Consider the following 17,548-nt stretch of genomic DNA (forward strand, 5'->3'; position numbering starts at 1 on the left):
AAAAATATATATATATATATATATATATATAATTCCAAACTGTAATACTATAGAAAACATTACATTACTATAGGCAAGTGGATTAAAGTGTTTTTTAAAATCAACTTTAAAATGTGCCTTTAAAAATTATATACTAATATATTATGTGTAACATTTTATTAAGTAATTAAATAAGCAACATAAAATGTATGTTTATTTCTCAATATAAAGTGCATGTAATTATTATTATTTATTATTATTATTATTTAAATCTGCTAAAGCATAAATGTTTTAATGTACGTGCTATTATTTCAATGTAATTCAAATAATTTTTTTTTCTACTGGAATACCTAATAAAATAAAATAAATACAATAAAACTAATTAAACTAAACTAAAAAAATAACTAAAATAAAATAAAATAATACAAATCTGTCAAATATCATGTCTTCCACACATCTTGAAACTTGCATTCTTCTTCTTTTTTTATTTATTTATGATGTTTCACATAACGTAAAGTCTGCCTAACCTTGTAGACGTAAAGCTCATGGCTCTCATCTGACAGTGTGGTGCCATCTTCCCTCATAAGTGGAGTGAAAGCAAAGCCAAAAAGCTTCTTTTCTCCTTTGTCCTTTGCTGTAAAAAAAACAAACAAAAAAAAACCAAAGTCCAAAGTGCTTGTCGAGTTTCAAGTGCCAGTAATTTAACTTAATTAAAATGTTAATAAAAATCAGATCACTTCATGAATCAAGTCAAAACACTTGAATATGTTGAGTAGTGCATGCATCATATGACCCAACAGGTTGAATAATGACTAACAAAACAGCATCTCATCCATTTTAAAAAGTAAAAATGTTAGTTTTGTAAATACATACATATTTAGGCACAAACTGTATTTGTATTAGTTGATTCATTTCAGTCATTTAGGCGTAAGCCTTCAGATCAAATGTCAGGAGAAAAATCAATTCACTAAAATACATGCAAAATTATGCCAGCAGTGTGGAAAGTCCTTACTTGAGCAGTGTCTGAACTCAAAGCGCAGATGGGAGCCGCGGAAGCGGTCGATGGGGATGGGCAGTTTGATGACCTCACTCCAGCGCGGACTGTTGTTGTGGTAGAGGACGAAAGAGCGGTACTCGCTGATGTTGTGTTCTCCTGAGCCCAGACTAATGCACTCCTGATGAAAGGAAGAAGAAATGGAAACCGTTTGCTTTTATGTGGCTTTATAGTGTGCATCAAAGTTTGCGACACCAACATTTGCGATGGGTTTATGTTAAATACATCAGCAAATCCCAAACTCATTTACTCCTCCAAACTGACTTCAATGTTGTCTGGACTAAATGATTCATCACATGAGCTACAGATCACTGATATGTTTTTCAAAGGGGTAGTTTATCCAAAAATGAGAATTCTGTCATTATTTACTCCCTCGTGTCATCCCTAACCCGTAGTTTTTGCTTCTGTGGATTCTGTGTGATTTTTATTTCAATATTCATGCAACACAATTCTTTAAGATTTCTCCCTTTATACAACATTGGAACAACATGAGGGTGAGTAACTGATGGCAAAATTTTGGCAAACTATTCCTTTATTAAGGCAGTTTGACATACTTTGAGGATCTCGCCGTCAGCGTAGAGCACATACATGGTGACCTCTATGTTCTTTTGAACGCTCTTGCCTCCTCTCTCAAAGTCTCCTCTCTCCAGTGTGAGGTAGAGGTCATTGCGTATGTCGCCTGAAGATAGAAAACACACACACACACACACACACACACACACACACACACGGTTTGGTAATATTATATGGCTTGGTAAAACTGCGCTTGTTACAAATACGTTGTCATTTTGTTACTTATATTTTCGTTTTAGAGAATTATTGCAAGAAAAATTCAACATTCATGTATCGCCACATGGAGTTTATAAAAGTTCCGACATCCTAGACCAAAATCTGATGACAAATTTTAAAGAAACAGCTGCACAAAGATTTTTACCATTGTTCGGTAACTTTTTTTCTCTCTCTTTTTTTGCTTTGTGAAATTACATCTGTCACAAAAATGTTGTGGGTTTTTCCCTTATATTTTCACTTTGGACTGTTAATTTGAAGAAAACAACATTTATGAATAAATTTGAACAAATTTGAAATAAACACACAAAAGGCTCGCACAAAGACTTTTTTTTTCTTCAGCAAGTTTTTATGTTTGGATTGTAAACATCACTTTTACACACTTTTTCAGAATATCACTTTTTGGTAACATCTATTTATTTATTTATTTTCTTGCTTGGTAAAACGGCACCTGTTACAAATACGTTGTCATTTTATTATATTTACTTATATAAATATAATTTTATATATACACTATACTATACTATTACAAGAAAAACTCAACATACATGTGTTACCACGTGGATTTGAAAAAAGTTCTGAATTTTAAAGAAACAGTTGCACAGTTAAAGAGTTTCCCCCCCATTTATTTCTCTCTTTCTCTTTCTATAAATATATATTCTCTCTTTTTTCTTACTAAAACCACACCTGTCACAAAAACAATGTGTTCAAACATCAGCTCAGATATCCTATACACAAAACTAATTTTAAATAAATTTGAAAGAAACAGTCACACAAATATTTTCTTCAGCAAGTGTAATCGTTTAAGTGCACTGTAAGTGTAAATAAGTGTTTTGAATTGTACTGTACATACCACATTTACATGACTTTTTTCAGATTATGATTTCCATTTCTACAACTCATTTATATTCAAATAATATTGCAGTCATTAATAAAGTTGCTGGCAAACTGTTTTACTTATTTGCAAAGCCACGTTTCAGTGGCATTTATCACTCGGAGGGTGTTAGTTTGGACCCTGACTAAAGATACAAACTCAGAACCAACATACATCAGTCTACTATGACCAACCCATAAAAGTTGGATAGATGCAATAACTGTAAATACATTTGTTAGCATGTTCCTATATCTAAGTGGATTCAAACTTAAAGGGATACTCCACCCCAAAATGAAAATGACGAGAATACTTTTTGTACGCGAAGAAAACAAAAATAACGACTTTATTCAACAATCCGTCTCCTCTGTCTCTCTACGCATCACCATTTTGAAGAATATCCGCTGAACACAAGCAGCGTACGCTATTCTGTGTCAGCTGCGCTGCACAGATGCATTGCTGCTTCTTGCGTTCAGCGGATATTCTCCAAAATGCCGCTACGGTGATGCGGAGAGAAACAGAGGAGACAAATTGTTGAATAAAGTTGTTATTTTTGTTTTCTTCGAGTACAAAAAGTATTCTCGTCGCTTCATAACGTTACGGTTGAACCACTGATGGCAGATGGACTATTTTGACGATGTCTTTCATACTTTTCTGGACCTTGACAGTGTAATTTACTTGGCAGTCAATGGGACAGTCACAAGCCTCCCGGTTTTCATCCAAAATATCTTAAATTGTGTTCCGAAGACGAACAAAGCTTTTACGGGTTTGGAACGACATGGGGGTAAGTTATTAATGACAACATTTTCATTTTGGGGTGGAGTATCCCTTTAAGAGAAGCTATAATCTTGAATGGACCCGGCACACTTAATTTAGCTTCACTTTTAAACCCTTTTACAGACTGTAATAAAATCTATTGCTACATAAAGGTCAAATCGTTTGTCCAGCTAAACAGTTGAAGTGAAACTGTACCCACTGGCTGTAAGAAATCTCATCAAACTTGAGTTCAACCTGTCTTTTACACTGTGATTCCACATGTAACCTTGGTTTTCAGTCGACTCTTTCATTATCAACCTCATTCAATCCATGACCCAGCAGCCCACATTCTCTGAGCCGAGCGGCAAGCATCTGAATCATAATCCTCAAAATAAACACAGACTCTCTCTGGAATTGTGCTTAGCTCTTACCCATCTACTCAGGGGAACAAAGTTTTAGCTGTTAGTGAAAGAAGTTGTGGGTTTAATTTGATTTCTTCCAATTACAGCTGATGCAATAAAAGAGAATGTGTGGCTCTTCAGAGCACCGCTAGAAACCATTTTCCCTGCTGACACCCACCATGCAGACAGTTATGAGTGCAGAGATGTATATTTCGGCATACACCTAAAAGAAAAGCTTAAATTTGCTCGGATGCCACCAGATATCTCTTGAATGTCTTTACTGGGGGTGGATATATGGGGGGAGAAAGATATAAACCAACTTACGCAATAATACTTTCGCTTTATTTTGTGTGTAATGTGAATAATGAAATAGTTTACTTGACTTTTGCTTGTAAGATGAGAAGATTGAGAATGACTCATACATTTTGAGTAACAAGGGACAAAATTGACCGCCTGAGAACATTTGCAAACATTATGAATCTCCATTATACGTATAAACTAATATTACAAAGTAGTACAGAATATAACAAACATCTGCTCTTCTAAAAGTACCCTAACAAAAGTGAATAGGGTACTTTTAGAAGTGAATCCACAAAATGTGGTATACATATGTGTGTGTGTGTGTGTGTGTGTGTGTGTGCAAAGAATGCAAAAAAATTTGGTCAGTTTTGATTTTATGTTTTCTTTTACCTTTCCAAGATCTACATTTAGATTTAAAAATTTTAACTTTCCAAATTTTTTTTTTAATTATTGTTGCTTGTTTGTTCTATTGCACAGCATTATTACACAGGGTTATTATAGTTAACAAAAACTGAAACTTAAAAATTAAAACCATTAAAAAAAGATACTTAAAATGGAATAAACATTAATTGAAATAAAAAAAGAAAACATTTTCAGCTAGTTGCCAACATATCTTACAAAAAAGTAGAACAAAAAAGTATATTAAAATAAAAAAAATGATTAAAACCTATATAGATAAGCTATATAAAATACTAAAAATGACAAAAACACAATAAAATTACCAAAACTTTAACTAAAATTGATTGATAATTATTGACATATTAATAAAACTATAACAGTATCTCAATGATGCTAAAATAACACTGCTACACAATAAGTGTATAAAAATCATATTTTGACAAATGTATTTTTTAATGCAAATGCATGTGAAATTTGACAAAATTGGCACTTTTTTTGTAGGATACTTTACTTTAGATGAAATTGTTACTGAGGGGTAGATCTTTATGTATCTTTATACTTTCAATACTAATTTTGTACTCAATGAGCTTTAAAGTTAAAATAAATAACTGTATTAATAAATGGTTAGGTTATAAGCAATTTATTTTCAATCTTTGAACATTATCTGGAGTCATTAGAAAGCAAAAGTTGTTCAGGTTTAACTATGATCTGTATTTTTTGTTATTAATTGATTCTCATAACTCAATTCATAGTGTTTAAACGTTTAAAATGATTTAAATACAACGTTAAAATGCTATCGAAACATATTTTGAATAAAAAATACCAGTATCATTACTAGAAACAATATTGACAATACTGGCCTTGATGCTGCTTAATATCAGAGCCAAAAGAAAGTAAGCTAACATGCAACGTCCCACAACACAAATGCAACTGTTAGTGAATTGAACAAGAAGAACATCTAGATAAGAAAGCAAATACGATCACAAGTGCTTTCAGAAACAGTGAATGGAATAGACTAAGCTTTATTTAGTAAAAGCCGAAATAAAGCTTTGTGTGTTTGTCTGTTTGGCTGACAGTATCCTACAGTTCCACATCCTGATAAAAATGTTATCTGGCAGCAGCAGGCTGGCTCCCTGTGAGTGCTGGATTGCGCTCCTGTTTAGACGTTTTCTGTAATGGATAACGGCTACAGTGTTAGACCCTTCTCTCCACTGCTTCAGAGCTATTTTGCTGAATAAAATCCATATAAAGCTCTCTATTCAGGCACAAATTCCTTCCAACAAGAAACAATCCTGGTGCATTCCCAGCTGGAAAGAGGAAAAATGACCTAACAGCAGTATCTAGCATATAAAGAAATGGAAGAAGATACTACGGTTTATGTATTTGCATGTGCTCATATTATGTTTTGTTATGCATATTAAGAGGATGACAAAACACAGAATCACAGGAACCCAAAATCTGAGAATCAATCTGGACATTTTTATACTAAGATAACCTTATATCACTAAAACTATTAAAAAAAAATAGTGATTAAATAAAATAAAATAAAATGATCAGACAAAAAAAAAAACATCAGGAAAACTGACTTTTGATGTTTTTCTTTTTGAGAATCCATCTGGATATATTACACTTAAATTACCTTACATCTCTTACAGTATTGTTATTGTTAAACTATTAAAATAGTTTTAAAGCTGAAATAAAATAAATAAAATGAAGCATTAGATGAGAAACATTTAAAAATTAAAAAATATATATATTTTTTTTTCTCAAACTAAAACTATTAAAAACATTTTGAAATAAAAGCAGAAATAAAATAAAAATATAAAATGAAATAAATGAGTGCAACAACTACTAAACCTATTTTGCTCTAAATGAAAGTCATGGTTAGTTTGTTCATGGGTTTGAAACTTTCTGAAATCCCAATGGAGAAAGTGAGTGTGAAAAACACTTCCAGAACCAAGGTTGTTGAAAAAAGACATTAAAAAGAAGCTGAAAGAAGCTGAAATGGATGATGCAATATCAACCCCTCATGACACTAACACCAGAAAAGGAATGTACAAATAATTCTGGAGAGGCTTGTGGCACTTCAAGTGTCATTAACATTTCATAATGTTAACAGTTCAATATCTAATTGCTGGCACCAAGACTTAATATCGTTTGACAGACATATATTGTTTTTTTTTAACGCAATGGATCCCAATGCTGGGACTATGCTTTAGAAACCAGGCCAGTTTGATATTTTCATGGAATAAAGTCAATGCAGCAATCTGAAATAAGATTACAAGGGTTTTTCCCAGACATCGCAGTTCAATAACATCTAAGCCTCTTTCAGAAAAATACGTACCTCAGAAACCCAATGAACCATGGCTCTCAGAGACCTATCGACTTATTGGCGTTTCAAAGCGCTGAATTTAAAGAGCACAGCCTTGTCTGTGATTATAATCAAATTACTTCAGGTTGATCGATCCGTGGATGATAAACCAATCATTGAGCCCTTCAGAAGAGCAAGGAAGCGTTAACTTCAAATGAGAGGGATCCTCAGTAGAAGATGGAGGACCTATCAATCCACCTACCACTGAAGGACATCTGGGACTACAAGATTGATGTGCGAGTTTATGGATGAAGAGAAGAGATATTGTACATGGCTACATGGTTCTGACACTGAAGACTGTTGGGGAATAGACTCGAGAGCCAGCGGTCCATCCAATGACTCAAAATTTTGAAGGAATACACAGTGACATGATTTTATTAAGAGAGCAAATTTGAGAAGCCCCCAGGCTTGTTCTGAATCACAGGGAAGGGATTTCTTAACTCAACTTTGACGTGGCAGGAGTCCAGCTGGTTTTACAGGCCCTCTGGGGTTTGGAGCATAGAGCTGGACAGTCTGTCAAAATGTGGGTCAAATTCATTTATATAAGCTTGATTCTATGCAGTTAAAAAGCAATGAGGGCAATTATGTGCTGCTTCATACGATTATTAGTCGTGCTAAAGGCCCTTTCACAAGACTCACTTCAGGGCTTACACGTCGCTTTGACCTCCACTTGAAAAGCGTTGCAGAAAGCGTCACGGAAGGGTGGTTTTATGAGGTTGCTAGGTAGTGAGAAAACTCTTTGAGTTTAGAAGGGAATAAAAAGTTCTTAGTGATTCCTTTGATACAATGAAATAGCAACAGAAGTTTGGGTAAAAGTATGCTAACAAATTTTATTTTGCAGCTGAAATCCAGTCATTTCAGTAGGATGCGATCTGGAATTTACAACCACCTACAGTGGGGGAAAAAAGTATTTAGTCAGCCACCAATTGTGCAAGTTCTCCCACTTAAAAAGATGAGAGAGGCCTGTAATTTTCATCATAGGTATACCTCAACTATGAGAGACAAAATGAGAAAATCAGAAACCATCTACAGTAGCAACAACCTAGCAACAGGCTAAAAACACATTAGCATCAGCATAGTAACACCCTGGAAACTGTGAAAACTGAGTCACACTTTATTATTTCACTTGAAAAGAGTGAAAATATTAAAATTTGGCCAATATGTTAAGCCGATAATTATTTTTATGTTATGCCCGATAACCGATAAATGGCCAGTATAAAAATTTGACACTATTTTGTCTAATTAAAATAAAAATGTAAAACAACAACAACAAAATAATAATAAATTAATGGATTTATATGCTACCAGTGAATTTAGGCATCACAACATTGTACAGTATGAAAAACAGACACTCATTTTGAGATTTGCTAAATATTACATTAAAAAAATTATTAAATTATTACTATCGTTAAAGATTAACTTCAAGTGACCATTAAATGATCATTCACAATTAAACAGTGACCATTCATAATGAAACCCACTATCAGCCAATATCAGCCAGTGTATTAAAAAATTCTAATAATGGCCGATAACCAATATGGTACCAACATATTGTGCATTATGAATGAATAACTACTCCTACAATGTAGATATTACATGTTTACACTGTTTTATCTAAATAAATAAAATGTTTTTTAAAAATAAATAAATTTACCACAACATTATAATCTACAATACGAAACATATAAATGTTGAGATTTGCTAAAGATTACACATTATAATTAAATTATTAAATTATTAAAATTTTTAAAGACTAACTTATTAATTAGTCACTATTAAGTGATGGTCAAATATGATCTATATGTAAAAATAAAGGAGCATGGAGTACTAAGCAGCTAATATCGGCCAATATAATCTAAAAAAATTATAATATCGGCCGAAAACCGATATGGTACCAACATATTGTGCATTGCGTATGAATAACTATTACTATATTGTTAATATTAACATTTTATATTGTTTTTGTCTAAGAATAAAAAAAAAAGCTACAGGTAAATGTAGGCATCACAACATCTACAGTATGAAAAATGGATATTCATTTTGAGATTTGTTACAGATTACATTTAACAAAGTTATTAAATTATTAGTATGTTTAAAGACTAAATTTAATTGAACATTAAATGGATCTAGATTCAAAAATAAGGAAAATGAGCATGTAGAACTAAATAGCCAATATCAGCTAATATATTTAAAAACTCTAATATCAGCCAATAACCGGTATGGTACCACCATATTGTGCACTGTGAATAACACTTACACTGTTGTACATTTTCTAACTTTAACTTGCTGCAACTGTCTACTTTCAGAACATGAGTATAAAATATTGGCATATCTCTTGGATTCATTCAGTCCTGAACTAATCTTTAAGTTCAGCCGTGACCTTCATGAGACTTACCTGGCATGATCACATCAGGGAAGCCCAGTTTGCGCGTAATGGCCACACCGCGGTTGAATATCATGGGGTTTTCCCTGCGCACCTGCTCCATGTCACCCCTCAACAGCTGCAGTGAGATGATTAGACCTGCACAAGAAGAAGAGTTTGGGGAAATGTGAGACAACTTCATCTTGACAACCACTGTAATTATCCTTGTGATTACGTTAGTATTTATTTAGTAAAATTGAAGAATGTACCAGAGAGATTGCATTTCTGTTACGATTTTGTTCAGGTCTCTATGTCGGCTGCCAGTACCTGCTACAATTCAGTTCAATCAAGACATTGTTTTGGGTCTACAATGCCGCTAATGACCTGGCTCCCCGCTACCTTCAATTCTTCATTAAATCGCTCGCACACCGGCCCGCCTGCCGCAATCAGTCATTCTGATTGCCTGGCTCCCGTCAGTTCCCAGTGGGAAGGGTTTCTGTTCATCCAGGTCCAGAAATATTTCTAGGCCTTCCCCTCGATGGTGGAATAAACTCTCAATTAGAACAGCTAACATACTAATTACTACTGAACGATACCTCAAGACACACCTCTACCATATTCATTATCCACTAGATCTAAACTGGCCTTACTTTGCATGCTGATGCAGCTCATTTTAATGGTTTTCAGGGATCTGATCTAGATTTTCAATATTACTTTGGACTCTTTCATCAATTCCCACACGTTCAACGTAATGCTGCTTGGTTTGAAAGTGACTATTGTCAATCGCTATACTATTGACAATAGACCGTTTTTGTCTGCCACTTTTCTCAGAAATTTAACGTGACCACACTTTAATGCTGCAGGCCAGTAACCAACCACCTATAGCACCACCTACAGTAGCAACAACCTAGCAACCACATACCAACAGGCTAAAAACATTGGCAACCGCATAGTAACACCCTGGACACCAAAGACAACATCCTAGTATTACAATTTTATACAATTTTGTTTTGTATAAACAATTTTAATTAAAATTTTAAATCTAATTTTCTAACTGCACGATTTTCGGTTGTCCCAGACAAAAGATTGGCATCGTGAAACAATTGTGGCGATTTCTGTGATCGTGGCTCCTAATCGGTGGTCCTGTGTCGTACAGTGAGAGTGGTTCAAAGACGGCCGTTTTCACGATCTTGCAACCAAAGATAGCCTACGATACAACATGATCATCGCACAGTGTGTTTGCTGCTACGATCCACGTTTACTGACCAACCAATAAAAATACGACATGAAATCAACGCGACATGGCGCTAAAACATAAAACTGCTTGCCTTAAGAAGCTCTTATCCCTTCCTCTTTCGCCGTTTCCACTTTTTTTCAGCACACATAAAAAACACAACTGCTAAAGTGTGATTTATCGTGCTCTTTTTGTTTACCACAAACGCATGCTGATGACGTTTATTCTTCTATAGTAACGTGTGTTGTATCGTACGAGTCAATATGTGTCATCATCATACAGTCTACCACTGCGTTCCAAACGGGATATATCACCCTCCGAAGGGCACTTCGGAGTGAAAACAATCATGGCCGCCATATTGAAGGGTCGTTCCAAACCGAAGTGCTCAAAACTGGCCACTTCAAAGGGCCCTTCGGAATGAAAGGTACAACTGATGGACACTTCGGGCTCCCATAATCCTTTGCGCAGATTCTTTGCATGATGACGGCGCCTCCGTGTGGGCATGTGATGATGACGCAGAAGGGCACTTCAAGAAACCGTTGTTTGATCCCCTACACCCTCCAACCCTTCGAAGCTCTCACTCCGGAGGGTAAACCTTTTGAAGGGATTATGGCATAGGGATGAGCTCTTCCGAATGGAACGCAGGGTACCACATGTCGTAGCCAAGTTTATTAGATCCATGTCGCACAGTGTGACATGCAGTGATCTTATAGGATTGCTAAAATCGTGCAGTGTGTTTTGGGCTTTTCAATATTACTTTATTCAATATTAATATGACTCGTTCATCATTTCCCAGATGTTCTACAAAATCCTGTTTCCACCACAGGATAAAAAAAAATAAAAAGGTAACTGCATATATTTTTTTTTCTTGCAATATATCTCATAATTCAGAATTGCGAAATATAAATTTAGAATTGCGAGACACAAATCCAAAATTGTGAGATATAATCTCATAATTGCAAGAGAAAAGTCCAAATTGTGAGATATAAACTCACAAAAAAGTCAGAATTGTGTGAAAAAAAAAGTCGCAATTAAATTTTCTAATTCTGTGACAGAAAAAAAAGAATTGTGAGATGTAAACTAAGAATTAAGAAAAATAAAATACCAAATTGTGTTAAGGCGCTGTCGCATTTACCAAAATTATCCGGGTAAAATTGAGTCCTGCCAATAGGAATCTGCTAAATCGTGTGATCGCAAAAAAGTTCCCCACACAGATTTAGTCTATTTCCAAGTTGGTCACTTGAATTCATATAACTTTATAAAATTATATATAACTTTATTGAAGCAGAATTATGTAGAATTTAAAGGAGAACCAGCCAACCACATATAGTTATTTTAACAAAACAAGTGACATATTGACTATAATAGCATAGCAGGATAATGGACATACTTTTTGGAAGGACTGTTCAGTTTCTGTGAAGCTAAATGTTCCTCATCTGATGATAACACTTAAATCAAGTGTACGACCATTTTGGAAGTGCACTTACCGTAGTTAGTGCTGGGGGCGGTGTATTTGGTGCTGGACTTGCGGATAATGTTCTCATGAATCTGGTACCACTCATTTTCATTATTACACCTGTGAAAGAGTGAAGAAAGAGGACAAATTATTATAGCAAGGAAAATATGTTGCTGTGCAGGTGAAGCAGGTGGAATTGCTGCATCAGTATTCAAATGATTCCCAGATGCTTGGAATCACAAATGTAATTTGTCAGTATACAGTATATGTAACTCAGTTTCAACAGTAAAATGTCTTGTCCTAAGGGGGCATCGCAGTACGCTAACGAATGTGCCAAGACTTAAAGTAAAAACTGGGCTTTCATCCAGTGGGCTTTCAAGAGAATTATTCATTTGCCACAATTCCCAGTGATACTCTAGTGTAGCACGACTGCATAATGAAGATCCCTTCTCAAAATGTTGGGAAATAAATTTGAGTGTTGAATGAGTGTTTAAAGAGCGTTAAAGTCAACATACAACACTATTTGCATTTTACTTGTATAAAACAGGATTTTCAATGAGAACAATGTTTTATTGTCATTTGGATTGTGAAAAGTTGTCGTTACAAACCAGAATAGTGCAATACGACCAGGAATGTAACAAGCATGTGCCTTCACTTTTAAGTCATGAAAACTTAATTTAATCAACAAAAAGATAATATTTTATAATCTAGTAATTTATTAGGTATTTCAGATATTGTTCCTTATTATGTTAATTTAAAATGAACATATAGAAACACAATCTTGTCCCCTTTATCTGTCATATGCTATGACATTTATTCATTGATTTACTTACTTGCTATTTTGTATCTCCACATTATTATATAAAATATAATAAAAATTATTAGCATATTTTTAAATACTTTTTTTGTCATTGGTGGTGTTAAAACATTGTTAAAATCGAATGAATGAATGAATGAATGAATTAAATTAACGAACGAACAAACAAACAATTTAATTAATGAAATAATGAATGAATGAGTGTTTGAATGAGTGTGTGAATAAATACATCAATGAGTGAATGAATGAATGAATGAATGACTGAATGAATGAATGAGTGAATAAATGAACAACCTAATGAATGAATGAATGTGAGTGAGTGAATGAATGAGAATGAACAAATGAATGAATGAATGACGTGAGTATGTGCGTGAATGAATGAGAGAGAATTAATTAATTAATTAAATGAATGAACGAACAAACAAACAATTGAATTAATGAAATAATGAATGAATGAGTGTATGAATGAGTGTGTGAATAAATACATCAATGAGTGAATGAATGACTGACTGAATGAATGAGTGAATAAATGAACAAGCTAATGAATGTGAGTGAATGAATGAGAATGAACAAATGAATGAATGAATGAGAATGAACAAATGAATGAATGAATGAGAATGAACAAATGAATGAATGAATGAGAATGAACAAATGAATGAATGAATGAGAATGAACAAATGAATGAATGAATGAGAATGAACAAATGAATGAATGAATGAGAATGAACAAATGAATGAATGAATGAGAATGAACAAATGAATGAATGAATGAGAATGAACAAATGAATGAATGAATGAGAATGAACAAATGAATGAATGAATGAGAATGAACAAATGAATGAATGAATGAGAATGAACAAATGAATGAATGAATGAGAATGAACAAATGAATGAATGAATGAGAATGAACAAATGAATGAATGAATGAGAATGAACAAATGAATGAATGAATGAGAATGAACAAATGAATGAATGAATGAGAATGAACAAATGAATGAATGAATGAGAATGAACAAATGAATGAATGAATGAGAATGAACAAATGAATGAATGAATGAGAATGAACAAATGAATGAATGAATGAGAATGAACAAATGAATGAATGAATGATGTAAGTGAGTGAGTGAGTGAATGAATGAATGAGTGAATAAATGAACAAGCTAATGAATGTGAGTGAATGAATGAGAATGAACAAATGAATGAATGAATGATGTGAGTGAGTGAGTGAGTGAATGAATGAGAGAGAATGAATGAATTAATTAAATGAATGAACAAATGATTGAATTAATGAAATAATGAATGAATGAGTGTATGAATGAGTGTGTGAATAAATACATCAATGATTGAGTGAGTGAATGAATGAATGAGTGAATAAATGAACAAGCTAATGAATGAATGAATGTGAGTAAATGAATGAGAATGAACAAATGAATGAATGAATGAATGATGTGAGTGAGTGAGTGAATTAATGAATAAGTGAATGCATGAATGAATGAATGACGTGAGTAAGTGAGTGAGTGAGTGAATGAATGAGAGAGAATGAATGAATGAATTATATGAATGAACGAACAAACAAACGATTGAATTAATGAAATAATGAATGAATGAGTGTATGAATGAGTGTGTGAATAAATACATCAATGAGTGAGTGAATGAATGAGTGAATAAATGAACAAGCTAATGAATGTGAGTGAATGAGAATGAGAGAGAATGAATGAATAAGTGAATGAATGAATGAATGAATGAATGAATGAGAATGAACAAATTAATGAATGAATGCGTGAATGAGAGAGAATGAATGAATAAGTGAATGAAAGAATGAATGAAAAAAATTAATCTAATTAATCTAAACAATTGTATATATTGGTATACATAATTTTTTGCTACTGTGAGTTTATATTTTATAATTCAGATTTTTTTTTTAATATTGAATATTTATTTTATATTGTTTATAACTTGTAATAGCGAGTTATAAACTCAAATCCTAGTTTATATCTTAAAATTCATACTTTGTTTCTCACAATTTTGAGTTTATATCTCAATAACAAAAATAAATAAATATGTTTATAAAAAAATATCTGAACATTGCTATATATCGGTATATCACATTCATATGAATTTGACATCAAATAATTTTTTATGAAAATGTATCACTAGTGCTATAACCCTTTCCTACTTCATAAAACAAAACAAAACATAAACAAACAAACAAGCACAAAACAAAGCTAAGTAAAGCAAAGCAAAGCGAAAGAAAACAAAACACAAAGCAAGCAAAACCAAAAACAACTCAAAATCCTTTAGTCACCAATAAAATTGTCCTATTTGATTAGCAATAATGTTAAGATGTTTAAACATATGAACCATCAGCAAAATGTCTTGTAAGTAAGAAAAATCACAAATTTTTGAGAATGGTGCTAAAGAGTTTTAGGTTGCATCCAGTGTCCGTTTTTACAAAAGAAGTGGTATATCTTCGATGCTGAGTCTAGAATAACCTATAATCAAGACAATTAACCCCAGCCGGCACAGCTGCATTACCATTTGCATGCGGAGTTTGCTTGAAAAAAACCACGCAGTCAAGTACAGCCAAGTGTTGAGAGCCATCACAATGAAGCAAATCACGACACTCTGCTGCTTAAAAGCAGAGAAGTGCGGTGCTCTCAGGAGAGAGAACAGAGCCATATGCTACGTTCCAGCATCAGTAGCTGCGAAAACGCTGTGGGCTAGCTGTTGGAGGTTCGAGAACAGCAGCTTTCTGGCCTGAGGGGAAGTGATGTTGTTAATGCCTGATTCAGAAGTGACTAAACCTGCCGTGGCAGCTGAAAAGGGACCTTCGTGCTATGCTAATGCTAGTGTTTGTGGTGGCTTAGCGGGCAGATGCTTTGTGGGAACTCCCACAGAGTCCATCTGGTTGGCTGTCTCGGCGACTGGCTCCAAGGGCGTCAAGGGTGGTTCTGGACTGTCGCTCGCAGGGTCACAACAGCATTGCACACCAACACAGGCTGTTTGATGGAAAGTGCTACATTCCAGAAGACGAAGAAATATCTGCTGCAAATCCGATCGGATCAACCGTCGGTCTGGTTTGCCGTGGCATTACGTTCCCAAAAGTCTACCACTAGATGTCCCTAGAAACTAGTCCAGCCTGAATACACATGCAAATACATGCATTGCATAAACATGCATTTTTATATATTTTTTAAAATATATCAACATTTTTTTCCTGTCTTACAACCTCAAAGATACTGATCTGCTCGCTTAAGCCCAAAGTACAGGAAAGCCTTCAGGGCTCAACAAAAAGACTGACCCGGGGCGAGTGTGAGAGAGTTTCATGCCGGTTGACAGAACTGTGACTCGCGCTACAGAAGCATTGCTGAGTCACGACATCTTGTCACACACTTTTATGTCTTGCATTTGGTTTTCTGTAATACTGTACAGAATAATGGTGCAAATTGTGCTGGTTGAAACTTTTCACTAAGGTTGATATACAGTATATAGACATTGTCAAAACTCATATGGGTTTAAAAAATACAATTGTATCTTAAATATATTTTAAATGCATGTGTATGTATGCATGTGTGTTTTAATTATGTACTGTAATTATTATATTTAATTGCTATTAGGGATGCACCGAATATTCGGCCACCGAAAATTTTCGGCCGAAAATGGCCCAAAAGAGCATTTTCGGTTTTCGGCCGAAATACTTTTATCACCGAAACAATACGGCCGAAATGTTGTGATGACAAACTGAAACCGCGACCTGCACGTGCTTGTCTGAAGCAACATGTCTGCGGGTTATGTAATTAAATATGCAATCTAAATAAATACAAACAGCTACACAAACTAAAAAAATACATATGGGTTAAAAAATATAAAAAAATACAATAGGAATTATATAGTTTAAACTGTATATTTATTTTATTATTATTTATTATTTAATTTAATCATTTTCTTTGTTTTAGTTAAATAAATAGGAAAATATTATTATTTATATATTTAGCTTATGGATATAACTACTTGAGATATATAATAATATAATACACTGTTTATTTGAACTGTTTTGATATTTTAAGTGTTATTAAATTAAATATGCAATTATTTAATTTGAATAAATAAATAAATACATTTGTACTTAAATAAACCAATATTATTAGTAGTAAACCCATATTATTAATAATAATAACTATTATTCCTAATTGAGTACAAATAAATACAGAAATGAATAATAATAATAATAATAATAATAATAATAAATCAGCATATTAGAATGCTTTCTGAAGGATCATGTGACACTGAAGACTGGAGTGTTGGCTGCTGAAAATTCAGCATTGTATCAAGGAATTAATTGCATTTTAAAATATATTAAAAGAGAAAACAATTGTAATAATATTTCAGAATAGTACTGTTTTTTACTGTGTTTTTGATTAAATAAATACAGCCTAAGATGAGCATAAGAGACGTCTTTCTATATCTATATATGCACACATACTGTTGGTATTTATTTATTTACTTGTATCAAGGAATTAATTGCATTTTAAAATATATTAAAAGAGAAAACAATTGTAATAATATTTCAGAATAGTACTGTTTTTTACTGTGTTTTTGATTAAATAAATACAGCCTAAGATGAGCATAAGAGACGTCTTTCTATATCTATATATGCACACATACTGTTGGTATTTATTTATTTACTTACTTATTTTCTTGGTAACACTTTACAATAAGGTTCATTAGTTAAACATTAGTTAATGTATAAACTAATAAACTAA

At 33.3% G+C, this 17,548-nt stretch overlaps 1 protein-coding gene across 14 annotated transcripts in view; it reads right to left on the minus strand.

Annotated features, from left to right (window-relative positions):
- Positions 1 to 17,548, minus strand: part of LOC107592830 (dedicator of cytokinesis protein 3-like) — a 275,733-nt gene that overhangs the window by 52,208 nt on the left and 205,977 nt on the right. For all 14 annotated transcript variants that reach the window (XR_001610031.1, XM_016282388.1, XM_016282400.1 and 11 more), the window contains 5 exons: positions 12,001 to 12,089; positions 9,313 to 9,438; positions 1,588 to 1,712; positions 992 to 1,154; positions 507 to 613 (listed from right to left, as the gene is read on the minus strand). Coding sequence is in view for 13 of the 14 variants with exons in the window: in XM_016282388.1 (XP_016137874.1) it covers positions 507 to 613; positions 992 to 1,154; positions 1,588 to 1,712; positions 9,313 to 9,438; positions 12,001 to 12,089 (610 nt within the window). In the remaining variant the exon portion in view is untranslated. The remainder of the gene's footprint in view (positions 1 to 506; positions 614 to 991; positions 1,155 to 1,587; positions 1,713 to 9,312; positions 9,439 to 12,000; positions 12,090 to 17,548) is intronic.

Source organism: Sinocyclocheilus grahami, unplaced genomic scaffold (assembly GCF_001515645.1).
Source record: "Sinocyclocheilus grahami isolate Dianchi unplaced genomic scaffold, SAMN03320097.WGS_v1.1 scaffold159.1, whole genome shotgun sequence".
Taxonomy (NCBI): Eukaryota; Metazoa; Chordata; class Actinopteri; order Cypriniformes; family Cyprinidae; genus Sinocyclocheilus; species Sinocyclocheilus grahami.